The 13,961-nt window shown below is 35.8% G+C and overlaps 1 protein-coding gene across 1 annotated transcript; it reads left to right on the forward strand.

Moving 5' to 3' along the window:
- Positions 1–31: 31 nt before the first annotated feature.
- Positions 32–13,927, forward strand: LOC128890055 (protein 5NUC-like). The gene is made up of 7 exons (XM_054148236.1): positions 32–315; positions 7,024–7,264; positions 8,363–8,594; positions 9,676–10,275; positions 12,342–12,779; positions 12,926–13,115; positions 13,306–13,927. Exons 2-7 carry the CDS (start codon positions 7,134–7,136, stop codon positions 13,497–13,499), a joined length of 1,785 nt encoding a protein of 594 aa, XP_054004211.1. The 5' UTR covers positions 32–315; positions 7,024–7,133; the 3' UTR covers positions 13,500–13,927.
- The last annotated feature ends 34 nt before the right edge of the window (positions 13,928–13,961 follow it).

Genomic DNA, 13,961 nt, shown 5'->3' on the forward strand with positions numbered 1-13,961 from the left:
CTCACAACAGTGGTTCAGTCGACGTCAGTCGCTCGTGAAAATCGGTTCGTTCGTCGGGTCGTTCGCCGGTTCGCTTGCTCGCTCGTTTGCGTGCCCGATACGATTCGTTGCGCAATCGGCGGGACCGATTCGTCGGTAAACGACACTGCCATTCTCGTGATTGGCATCGCGAACGCATCCCGCGGCTCCTCTCTTTTGGACAGTGGCATATTTTTAGAGCGCTCGGACCGACGCTCTTTCGATTCGGACATCCCGCGATCGCCGCGCTTCCGACCATGTTCTGAGATGTTTCACGGAGGTTCACGCGCTGTAGCTGTAGGTATAGACTACACCAGAGTGACAACTTTTTATATTTATAATAATTTTCCTGAGAAAGAAAGAACATTTTTCAGTATTTATTTGAATTTATATCATAAAGCGAATTTCAAAAAGCAATGTACATTACTTCGTCGCATTTCTCAACTTCTTGTTTCATGCAGTTAATCGATTTGTGCAATGATCGGCTTTTCCATATGTGAGCTGATCATTGCACAAATCGATTAACTGCATGAAACAAGAAATTGAGAAATGCGACGAAATAATGTACATTGCTTTTTGAAACTCGTTTATGATATAAATTCAAATAAATACTTGAAAATATTCTTTCTTTCTCAGGAAAGTTATTATAGATATGAAAAGTTGTGATTACACCAAGTGCTTTGACACTTAAATTTAAGATATTTCAAAAAGTGGAGTTAATCGATTTGTGCAGTGAATGGCTGATATTGCCATTTTATCAGCTAACTTTACCAAACCGCGCAAAATTACGGTTATTCACTCGAGTAAAGTCCTGCTTTAAAGGAATGTATACGATTAGCGTGTCCACGATAGATTTGTAGTGAAATCCATCGGAAAAGTTACAAAATCAAGGCGACAAATATTTTTTCAAATTAGGAATGGACCATTCCTGTTTTTAACAGAATTTTTACCGGTAATGCGAAATTGGTTGTACGGAAACCTGTTAAACGCCACAAACAATGAATAAATCGGAGAGAAAGCTCGATAGCCACAGCCGAAACAAGAACTTCATTCAAACACGAGTCTTAATACTTATTTAATCTATTATCCACGAAATAATTGAACGAAAATTAAAGAAATTTATTATGCGAATCGTTCTGATACAGCACTGGAAGAGTTTGAGTAATAAGGGAAGTCATCTTCCACCACAAAACAGCGCGCGCCGCGGCGGTATGACAGCGCGTGGCAATCGAAACGTTGTCGTTGCAGAAACTAAATGAGTTTTATTGGGAAATAATTATTCAACCGACGTCATTCATCTGTTTGAAAGTTTACGAAATCACTTGGAACGGAAAAATGTTTCAAACGTAGATGACGTTTAATTCAAAATCGAAACGATTTTTTAAAAATGATATTAAAAATTTAACAGAGGGATGGAAATATGTACTCGATTAAAAATATATCCAATGGGTGTAGAAGGTATTCAAGGGTGTAGAAGAAATTGCAATTTATAAACTTCTTTCTTATAAATAATGATATTCTACATATTCTTGGAAATTTCTACGATAGATACAGAACAAAAAAAAATTAGTTACTTATATAAGTTGCAAAATTAACAAGAAAAAACAAAAGTCAATAGAAAAGTAGAAGCAATAAGTATTTGTACATTTCCTCAATTTTTAAAACTTCGTAAAAAAAAAACGGAATTTATATTAATTTATAAATAATTAATACTTCGTGGAATATCTTTTTGATTTTATAATTGCTGCAACTCTTCTAGGCATTAATCAAGCCAGCTCGATAATTAGTTTTAAGACAACTAAACAGCCAGGTCTTTTATGCGAATAGTATATCGTTTATTTCAGAAGCCAATTAGAGTAACTCCATACTTTAATAAAAATCGTTGCAATATAGGAATTCAAATGTTTGTAGGAATCTAGTTAAGTCATTTGTTAATATAGGTAATAGTATATATTAGATAAGAACGGCAAACTGTTTAGCGTTATCTTGGCATATAATATGACTGTGCTTGTATCGTACGTGTTTGCTTGCTACAATAGAGGTGTCCATAACAGTCTCGTCGCTAGAATTTCTCGGTCGTATTCTTATCGACGCGCCAGGTTTCATTGACGCGATGCTACTGAATTTCATTAGGAACGCTTACAAGTCGAATGCTACCTACGCAAATGAAATTTAACAACAGGTGTCTATTGTGGTTCTTTTATAGGGACGATGCTCAAAGACGTTGATTAGAGTCGTTAGGGTCATTAATGTGTTAAAAATTACTCGGAAACAAAGTCGATGTTGTCAGAATCGTCTTAAGTTTTTTTTCAGTTTATTGGAAATTGAGTACAATGAAATAATGAAATACTATTTTATTAATTTTATTAATTAAAAGTTTTAATTTTGTTCCTACAATGTTCCGAATAAACGAAAATCTTTTCTCTACGAGGAACTGATTAAGACTAACAGACAAACGTTATAAGTAAAAGGTAAAAAGAATTTCTAGCTATACAGGGTGTCCCAGAATTAGTGTAAGAACTGCAAATGATGGACAGCTGAGACGATTCTGAACCACAATTTCTTTTGCAAAAATGTCAGATGGTACTTCGTTTTTGAATTATTAACGAAAAACTAGTTTATATATTGGATGATTGCATAAATTCGTGCCCGATTGTCATAGACGTTGCTATGACAACTCCATTGTTTTTGTTTGGTTTGGTTTACCCACCAAGAAATTAATTAATTATAAGTTCAGATAATTTTTTTGGAAATTGATCGGTATACAAATACTTTCTACGTCCACTGTAAATATATTTACAAGTTATTTCGCTTTAACACGTTGATCGCCACGGCACCCACATACGGGTGACAGTGTCTTTCACTGAAGAACTAAATAACTTCATTCTGGAAGTTAAATGTTAAAGAAAATGAATTTAAACGAAATACTTAAATTTTTATGAAGTTACAAACACAAATATCACAATAAATGTTTGATTTTTCTAATAATCTACAAACAAAGTTTAATACCAGTAGAAATTTTCAAGAGTATCAGTCTGGCAGTCAACGTGTTAAGCAACTGTTTCGCAAGAGGAACGAGTCAAAAATGAATAAAAATAAAAACGAATATTTTATACGTTAAAAATATTACGAGAAAATAAATTCATCTTTGTTCGAGGATCAACAAGACATCGATTAATCGACAACTCGCCTGCCTGAAACGATTCGCATTCTCAAGCGTACTTAACACTGACCAAGAAATTAAATTGATGCGCACGCAAGGAACTTGTTAACCAAAAAAATTTCCGCTGACTTGTAACAGTAAGCTCTCGCTGCGTCACGCGACGAAATGAAACGAAAAGTGGTAATCGCTGACACATTATCGTTTAGTCGATAAAGATATCGTTTCAGGATTCCGATCAAAACGAGTTCCAATATCGATACCTCACAAATGAACTCTTGTTACTCGCGTGCACTATAGGAAGAATACGCTCTTTCTGTTCTGGAAGGAGTTTATATTGCAGAATTTTTAAAATATGGACATACATGCTCCTTAACTATACTCGCATACTTTATTCATTTTCATCTCTTGGAACTTAATTTAAATGTTTCTTGTTGGTTTCATAAGTTTATTTGGTATATCCTATGCGGAAATTGAAGTGCTTTGATAAATAATTAACAGTGTCGAATAGTTAATTTTACTTTTCTTCAACAGAATACATTTTCTTCGCTGACACATTATCGTTTAGTCGATAAAGACATCATTTCAGGATTCCGATCAAAACGAGTTCCAATATCGATAGCTCACAAATGAACTCTTGTTACTCGCGTGCACTATAGGAAGAATATGCTCTTTCTGTTCTGGAAGGAGTTTATATTGCAGAATTTTTAAAATATGGACATACATACTCCTTAACTATACTCGTATACTTTATTCATTTTTAACCGACTTCGAGAAGGAGGAGGTTACTCAATTCGACGTGTATATTTTTTTTTTCATCTCTTACAAATTTATTTAAATGTTTCTTTTTGCTTTCATAAGTTTATTTGGTATATCCTATGCGGAAACTGAAGTACTTCGATAAATAATAATAATAATTAACAGTGTCGAATAATTAACTTTTACTGTTCTTCAACAGAATACATTTACTTCATCAAATGGGAAGCTTTCTAATCCCCTTAGGAAAAAAGCAGTTGGCTGCTCCAGTAATCAATTATACAAATATAGTTGAACCACTGCACAGTGAGCTGGCGAGCCGCTTTTCGTGGCCAAAACTTAATTTCTCAACTTCAACTTTACAGAGAAATTTTTTTTTTATATGAATTCAAAACTGTTTAATGTTTTACAATTCGTATACTTTACTCTTTTCTGGTAACTCCTTGATTAAATGTAATAGCATAAAGACAAAAGTACAAAATTGTATGTCGAGTTAATTATCTTAATTATTTATTGTAGAGTCTCAAAATATGGGTTCGTATGGTACTATTATGTAAGTAAGAAAGTATATTTTAAATATTTATTTATGTCATACGCATATTTTAATCCGGGTACGAGCAATAAAGTGTTAAAGCAATGTAAACTTTAGGAAGGGTTACAAAAAAATGATTGAGATTGATTGATTAAAGCTTCCTATCTGATGGAGAAAATGTATTTCTGTTGAAGGAACCTACGTAGAAAAATAAGGCAATCCATTTGTACTTTTATCTATCCTCAATAAAGTTGTGTAAAAAACCTTCGATTTATATTTAAACGATCCTCATACGTTTAGTTGTCTCAGAGCAGAAAGACCTCGATTAGTGCAAGAAATCGGGATGGAAAACTCGAGCAATAGTTTCGGATTCTCCATTAACCCTTTGCACTCGAGAGGTGACTGTCAGTCACCATTAGGTTTCACGCAGCAAATCTACAATACCTAATATTTCTTTAAGTTTAATTTCTTTGGAGCTCGAAGTGTCGATAAAATGTTTGCAATAGAATGCTAAGAAACATCTCGAGTTGCTGGAGATACCAGAAAAAAAGGCCTCGAGTGGAAAGGGTTAAGCATTGTATTGATACTTTCGACACATCAAAGTTGTTACACATTTTCTCATTTTCGCGAAAATCAGTGCTGTGTCGTCACCTGTTCCCGATTCGCTTACAATTAGTGAACAATCCGTGCATACCACACAAAAAGCACAAAACCCTAAAGCCTCTTTTAGGAAATCCTTTACTTCGTACTTTTCCAAGTAACGCCTGCTCGTATATTTTTCTCTGAATCTCTGTACATACGCCATATTTTGGTTTGCTTTCTCGTGCTATTTCAATAATAAAACTTCAAGGAAACATGCATGTTTAAAAAAGTTGCCCTGGCATAAATTTATTCTACGTAACCACTAACAAAATTTGCTCGACTTACAGTGTTCCGTCATAGGAGACATCCGAATGCAAAGGGTTAAAATGAAAGTACACACGATTGCAATTAACTCTTTTGCAATTAACTCTGGTAGATACCAGAAAAAAGGTCTTGAGTGCAAAGTGTTAACCAAGTTAACCAATCCATCGAGTAACAGCTCTACACATGCTCTATCCTCACTATTATTTCCAAACTAATTTGTTGCTTACTAATTAGCGACAAAACCCTTCATTTGTCGATAACGCGCAACGAACGAGACTCTCGTGCAACAATCGAGGTTCCATTGTTCTGGCAAAACAATTCCTATCTGTTAAACCGTATGCACCATAGGAAAAGCATTGTGGTTACGTAATAAAAGTGTTGCTTGAAACTTTTTCGGTACCATGTCAATGTTTTCAATATATCTCTACCATTTGAAAAAAATATTTCAAAAATTGTATAGGTCATATAAATTTTAAAAAAAGTTATACAGATTTTCATTAAAAGTTTGGGAAAATGGAGATTCTTGCCCCCAGAATTCACTCTGCGCGTACGCTACTATTTCAAACATTTATTGTTAGTATAAACAAATACTATGTTGTATTATATTGTATATAATATTATAGTTAGTATAACACGCTACTGGTTATCATCGATACTAGAAACTAGAAACAGATTCGTCGAGGAGTAAGTTTGCCAATAATTGAGCGTGATTGATCTATATCTATATTTATCTTCATTCAATCATTTGAAAATCGTTATTGGCTCGGAATGAGATTAAAAACCGTTTGAAAGAACCGTTTCATAAGAAATTCTCTTAACCGGTATCATGAATAACAGTCTTCGAATGTTCAATCGTGTTCTGTCTCTTCGAAAATCAGATCATAAATTCTTTCATTTTTGCAGCGGATTTGATTTCATAATTGATTCGTTGTTTATCATCCATATCGTGCTTCATCCGCGATTCCTGATACAGAAATATTATGACTCTAAAAATCCCAGCGTTTTTCAAACATAAATCTATTTAAACTCAACATTGTTGTTATCGTGCTGAAGCAAAATTGAAGGTTGAACCAAAGCTTCAATTTTGCTTCAATTTTGCTACAAAGAAAGTTAGTATATCTAGTAGATTAGAATTCCTAAATAAATATGAACTATGAAAAATTAGAATGTTTTTTCAATAAAAATTTGTAGAAATTAGAAGAGTGAACAGATTCAAATTACAGAAAAATAAAAACTTTGGACAATTAAGATCTCTAAAAACAGAATGAAAATTGACACGAGAATGATTTCTTTAATAACTCTGAAAACAGAGGGACGAAATTTGTGTAAAAAAATATTTCATCTATTTTGTCGAGCATAAGCTTTAAATGTCGTAGAAATAATTACGTTCGACAGTCGTGATTATGCATTATCCATAAAAGATTGTAACAAAGACAAAATGTACCTAAAAAACAAAATTTAACGACCTGGAAAATCGTTACTATTCTTTCGATAATTATTTTTTTTTTTATCAATCTTTCGCGACTATTATCCATTCTAACTGAAAACAAAACGTGATAATACTAAAAGTAAAATTACATTGGATCAGACGAGGTCGTGAGTGACGAACAAATGAACCATTCATTTTTTTTTTTTACTTTTTGCTTGACAGGTACATAGTATCAACCCGACGTGACACGTGGTCACTTTTCAAACGTATTTAGAACCACGAGAAACGGCGTCCAAAATTAAACGAAAAGAAATATACCCAACGATCCGAAAATGGTGAAAATTTGGATCACAATTTGGTGCACCCTTCTGGTGGTCTCCACCGAGGTCCTTGGAAATCCTATTCCAAGGGAAGGCGAAGAACTTACTCTTAGAATTGTTCACACGAACGACATGCATTCAAGGTAATTATTTTTTCTTTTTTATAAAGATTTTAGTTACAGTTTTAATAATAACAACTTTCAATTTTCCTACATTAAAGGAAAGTAACTCTAGTTTGCACTTTCTTTTTCACACGATGAAAAAAAATTAACTTAAACGTTCAGGTAGACTTGTATTCATTTCCTTAGAATTTTTATAAAGCACTCCTTATTTTGGAGTAACTTGACTGGCAAGTCCTTACACAAGTTCATTTTTCATTTAAAAATAAAAAACCTCGTCGCATTCTGACGCGTATCATGTTCAGTATTGAATCAGCTGATTAGTTTTTGCCACGCGTCGAGCACTAATTACCCCCCGCCGGATGCTAATTAATACGCGACGAAAGAATTAATTCATACGAATCGCAATTCCTCATTCTTGCAACGAGAAATATTTTTGCTTATGCAAACGAGCCTCCGGACCTTGTCAACTCGGCTTTAACCGTCCGTTTAGTTTTTTCCCCGCTTTTTATAATCTTTAGGTATTTTGCAATTCGATCAGCGTGTCACGGGCTTCCTGCAAGATTTTTATACCTCCTCTTATCTCGCGATTCATGACCATTGCGGTAAAAATCAATTTATCGCTGCATCATGGAAATCAGGTCTCTGTTAACTATTCTTTCTATTTAACCGTTTACGTTCCGCAAATTTCTCGAAATTGAATTTGTCGATAAACGGTGGCTTGTGCCTCTACTTTTTGATTTATTACTTCGCTGCTCATAAGTACAGATGTTGATTTATATGATATTATTACTTATAGATATAAAAACCTACGAAAGCTGAAAAACTGATTCGAAATTTGGTATTTTTCATGAATAGTATATCATCTTTCTTGTAGTCAATTTTAGATTATAATTTAACGTCTTGTTGTAAATGAAAGGGATTTTGAAGAATCGAATACAAAAATTGGAAGTTACAGGAAAAGAAAATAAAACATGGAATTATTAGAAGATTTTTCGGTAAAATGCTTGTAATTAGTCTTTTGGGTATATTGTCGTGATATTCTAGAGATGATGCTCGCAGGACTGGTTACTACGAATTAATGGTTAATTTGTTGCAATAAAAGCTCACCGATATTCACAGGTTCGAGCAGACGTCGAAGCTGTCCAGTGTCTGCTCCCAAAAGGAAGCGGAAGCTGGAAAATGTTACGGAGGTTTCGCCAGGATAGCCACCCTTATTCGACAAGCAAGACAATCGTCGATTCCGTGTATCTTCCTGAATGCTGGGGACACTTACCAAGGTTCTATGTGGTACAACGTGTACAAATGGAAAGTAGTTGCCAAATTCCTGAACCTGTTGGCTCCGAACGCTACGGTACGTTGAAAAATTATTCAAGAATGTCATTCAAATTCTAGCAAAATTGAGCAAAGTACATATTGTCTTGTACAAAATCTTCGCTTAAATTGTCAAGTTTTTACGTTGCAAAAGCAAAAACGCGTCCTTTGATGACAACTGTTTTTAAGAAACCATTTCGAATGATGCGTATCGTTTAGAATGGTTTGAAAAATTTCACCTTGACTCGAAGCGAGTGGCGTAAGAGTGGCTATTGCTCGCGGCGCTAACCGAAATTGCTTCAACTAATTGGGAAGACGACCGTATAAAGTCATAGAAGAATAACGTATGATCATTACGAAACGAATAAATTAGGCAAAAGAACTAAACGAATCCATCAACTTTCTCGTTCCTTCTTGGTGTTGCAATTACGATGGGATGACAGACCAAGGTTTCAATGATTTTTCATATTCGAAATTTTGTATGTATTCATGATACTTCATGAAACTTTGGCACAATAGAAAGTCTCAAAGATACGTATGCTATCGTTTTTCAAACTTTTTAAACTGCCACTTATCGCGATAAAGATTGTCCGCGTTCTTCGCAGAGCTGATTCTTTAACCCTTTGCACTCGGACGTCTCTTCTGAAGGGACATCATAAGTCCAGCAAAACTTTATTAGTGATTACACAGGATAAACTTATGGGAAGCATAAAATTTGTAAAAATGTATGATTTCTCGAAGGTTTCTATTCAAATATCACGAAAAATCAAACAAAAATATGGTACGCGGCAACACGCAATTTGTGATGATTAAAAGATAGAAACTATCGATGCACATCTATGACTGTTCCACACATTGTCACACATTAGAATAGTATAAAATTTTGATCTTTGACATTAATATATTCTTCAATGTTTAAAGATACATATAAGCTCAAGTATCATTACAGTAACTCACATGCTTTATAATTTACATTGTGTAATACATGACTTCTGTTTGCACATTCTGTAAAGAAATGGCTCCGAGTGCAAAGGGTTAAATTCAAAAGCACTCCTTCGTGTATACAGACCTCGAGCGATGAAACTTGCAATCACCGATAAATTGTACTTTTTGTGTCGCAGAGTTTAGGTAACCACGAGTTCGACGATGGCGTGAGCGGCCTGATACCCTTCGTTCAGAACGCCACGTTCCCAATAGTGACGGCTAATCTGGACCTAAGCAAAGAGCTGGAGCTAGCTGCTACAAATCTATTGAACAGCACAATTCTGACCGTGAGTGGACGAAAAATCGGCGTGATCGGTTACTTAACGCCAGAGACCAAGATAATCTCCAAGTCGGAGGAGGTGATTTTCCTCGACGAAGTTGAGAGTATCCGCAGAGAGGCGAAAGAGCTAAAGAAGCAAGGCGTAGACATTCTGATCGCTCTGGGACACTCTGGCTTCAAGACGGACAAGAAGATCGCTAGGGAAGTGGAAGACATCGATCTGGTGATCGGTGGACACACGAACACGTTCCTTTACAATGGCCAACAGCCGGACGTCGAGGTGCCCGAGGGTCTCTACCCCACGACAGTCGTGCAGAAAAGCGGAAGAAAGGTGCACGTGGTCCAGGCGTACGCCTATACCAAGTACTTGGGAAACCTGACGGTAACATTCGACTCCAAGGGCGAGGTGACTAAAATCAGTGGCAACCCTATTCTCGTTGATAGCAGCATCGAACAGGTGATTGCGCCAACTTTCTTTTTATTTATATGGAAAGTACGGCAATGCGAAACTTCAAACTTTCTTTACACGGTTTTACTACGAGAAAGTAAGTTTAACGGTCTAATTGCGCTGTGAAAGAGTGATCAAAACACAAAAACAAGGTCATTTTTTAAATTTTCAGACAATTTTTTATTTTTCTACGTAATCGCCACATCTTTCAATACATTTCATATAACTAATAACAAGCTTTTGAATTCCCAAGGCGTAATGACTTTCGTCCACTTTGCACCCGCAGTAGGGCTGTTCAGGTATCCGAAAAAATCAAGTCGAGTTGGACTCGCTATGAAAACGCTACTAAACACTATGTAAATCGGACTATTTTTAACGAAGATAGGCAAAAAGCGTGCAAATCATTTTTTCCGTATAATTTCCTTCTAAATAACTTGAATTGTATCGTGTCTGGTACCATTTTCATCGGGATAACATAAGGAATCGATTGGTAATGCATCCGTTAAGATTCGATAAGAAATACGAAAAATGATGGTCGGCCTTCTTTGAGTCGAGTTTGCTACGTCTTTTTTATGATACCATTGTTGCCCGGCCGCGGACTAACATGTGTACTCGGAAAAGCTCGAAACCATTCCAGTTGCCCGGTTCTTTCGGGCCGCTTGGTTTTTTCGGACCGCTCGATTCTATTCGGGTAGCTTGAAAAATTCAAGATACTTGGTTTGTTTCGTGTAGCTTGAATCTTTCAAGCTACTCGGTTTTTTCAAGGACTCGATTCGGCTCGGAAATCGGGTCCCGGTTTGACTCGGCTTAAAAGCCGCTTGAATATTCGGTCTTTCCGGCAGCTCTAGTCCGCTGATCATCCTTCGCGCTCTTCATCGTGCAACTCTTCGCAACCATTTAAGAACGCTGTTCGCCAACGCGTAACCATCTGCAGGCTCACGCATTTATCGCCGTAAACAGAACATAATTCTCGATAAATTTCTGTAGCTGTGAAGTTTTTAGCGGTAAAAAAAACGTATTATACTACGCGGTTCACACTTGGACGCAAATTTTAACGTAATCGCCATTATAAAATGTTACAAAACACGCGACAATCGACCGACCAGAGTCTACGACACACGAAACTGATCAAAATAAATGAGAGAACATGTTCCTACAATTTTGTAGTTCTACCTTCTCACTAAGACCAGCGCTAACATCGTTAAACTTACTTTCTGAACGACCCTCGTACTATACGAGGTATGGCAATTAAATAACGAGACTGGTGTAAGAAATGTGATTTATTGCAAATAAAGTTACATTTAACTTTTATCCCCTTCAACATACTATCTCCCCCTATCTATACACCGCTGCATACGTGTCTTCCATTGTTCAAAATAATGCTGTAGCTCATCAGTTGTTAGCCTCTTCAACAACTCTGCCGTTTTTATTTTTACATGTTCAACAGACTGAAAATGTGTTCCCTTTAATGCACTTTTGACTTTTGGGAACAAGTAAAAGTCACACGGTGCGAGATCTGGCGAATACGGAGGATGATCAAGCACAGGAATGTGCTTGTCCGCTAAGAACTGCTTTACAGATAGGGTATTGTGGGCTGGTGCGTTGTCCTGGTACAGAATCCATGAGTCGTTCTTCTACAAATCCGGTTTTTTCTTCCTTACTCTTTCCCTCAGCTTGATTAGGACTTCTCTGTAGTATTTTTGATTAACGGTTTGACCTTCAGGCACCCAGTCAGTCAATCTTTTGAAGATGTAAAAATAAAAACGGCAGAGTTGTTGAAGAGGCTAACAACTGATGAGCTACAGCATTATTTTGAACAATGGAAGACACGTATGCAGCGGTGTATAGATAGGGGAGGAGAGTATGTTAAAGGAAATAAAAGTTAAATGTAACTTTATTTGCAATAAATCACACTTCTCACACCAGTCTCGTTATTTAATTGCCACACCTTGTAATTGTGAAGCTTTGACTCTTAATATCGCTATTAATGTTTCTTTCGTGCAATACTCTCCACAATTGTCAAACTTCACACCTAAACGATATTAATTTCTAATAAGTATTTTAATGTTGAACAGGCAAAAGACATTTTAGAAGAACTTGATCAAATGAGAGGAGCAATAGACGAGGTAAGTCACAAAGTGATTGGAAAAACGCGCGTTCTCCTCGATGGAGACAGCAAAGTCTGTAGGCGCGAAGAATGCAACCTGGGCAATCTTATCACGGATGCTATGATCGAGTATAATGCCGGGGAATACGCAAGAAAAGACAGCTGGACCGACGCTGCCATAGCTTTTCACAATGGTGGCAGTATCAGAGCTTCCATCACCAGAGACAACAACGACCAAGTTACATTGGGAGATATTCTTAGCGTGCTACCTTTTCAAAATATAATCATGAAGGTACCGATGACCGGAGAAGTGATTTACTCGGTTTTGGAATGGAGCGTTCACAATTTGGAGATTAATACAACTTCGAATCTGTATGGTGCATTCGTACAGTTTTCTGGGCTTCAGGTAAAGGATAGTTATAAAATGATTTGTTTTCTTTTTTTATTCGTAAAGTATACCGATCCTTCCATCGGTATGATTTATTTCTATAAATTATTTTAAGTATAATGTATCATTATCGGCTAAGTCAATCAAGATTTCCAATCGTGCAGGTGGTCTACGACTTGACTCAACAAAAAAATTCGAGAGTGGTTTCCGTGCAAGTGCGATGCGCGTCTTGTATCATTCCAGCGTACAGTGAACTTAAAAAGAACGAAACTTATAATGTGCTTATACCTGATTTTATGCAAAATGGTGGCGATGGATACGATATGCTAAAGGATCTTAAATCTCAGTCTTTGGGTACGTTTAATTGAATGTGTGTTAAATTTTACAATTACAAGGAATCCAATTTCACACAAAAGATACAATTAAACATTTTTAATCGGTGTATATTTCAAGAATAATAAGCATATTTTTTATATAAATAGTAGTATCGCAATAATTCTCATTTCCATGCATGTCACAGTATATTCAATTCGAATTATTTCAGGTTTTACTACATCAGATGCAACCGTTGAGTATTTAAAGAAGCATAGTCCAGTGCATCCTGGTGTCGAATGGAGAATTAATTATATAAACACAGAAGAAAGTGCTGAAAATGCGCATAGTGGTTCCAGTGGCAAATATCAATGTATCAGATTGACAATTTTGTTACCAATAATCAGCTGGCTATTCGTAAGATAGGGACAACCGCAAGAAGGCAGTTTGAGCAATCAGAATTTAGCAGTATTTACAACTCTATAATTTATACGAGAGGTTTTCTATGCACGTTCTACTCACTTCTCTACCTCAAATTATATAATTTAATTATAGGGCGAGCATCTATTACAAATACCACTTGAAACGTGGATGATTGATGGAAATAGTTTAGACTTTTAATAACTAGTAATTAAAATCAAGGATACAGAGGTAATACGTTTGTATCATTTTATTATAATTTCTGATCGAATACATCGTTTTTATTCTCCGATCTTTGTCCGTACTTAAGACATGTAGATATACACGCAATTGTATGTACAAGTATTTATATATGTAGATATAATCTGTAGATATATCGATATCCGTTGTCACACTGAAGTTAACATTATAAAAAAAAAAAAAAAAAAAAATAACGACAATGAATGAGGATAGTATTGCACGAAACAC

This window comes from Hylaeus anthracinus, unplaced genomic scaffold (genome assembly GCF_026225885.1).
Source record: "Hylaeus anthracinus isolate JK02 unplaced genomic scaffold, UHH_iyHylAnth1.0_haploid 12000, whole genome shotgun sequence".
NCBI lineage: Eukaryota > Metazoa > Arthropoda > Insecta > Hymenoptera > Colletidae > Hylaeus > Hylaeus anthracinus.

Coding starts and splice junctions, on each gene's coding strand:
- LOC128890055 (XM_054148236.1), top strand. CDS start 7,134: ATGGTGAAAATTTGGATCACAATTTGGTGCACCCTTCTGGTGGTCTCC. Junction 10,276..12,341: donor TTGATAGCAGCATCGAACAG/GTGATTGCGCCA, acceptor AATGTTGAACAG/GCAAAAGACATTTTAGAAGA. Junction 13,116..13,305: donor TCTTAAATCTCAGTCTTTGG/GTACGTTTAATT, acceptor GAATTATTTCAG/GTTTTACTACATCAGATGCA.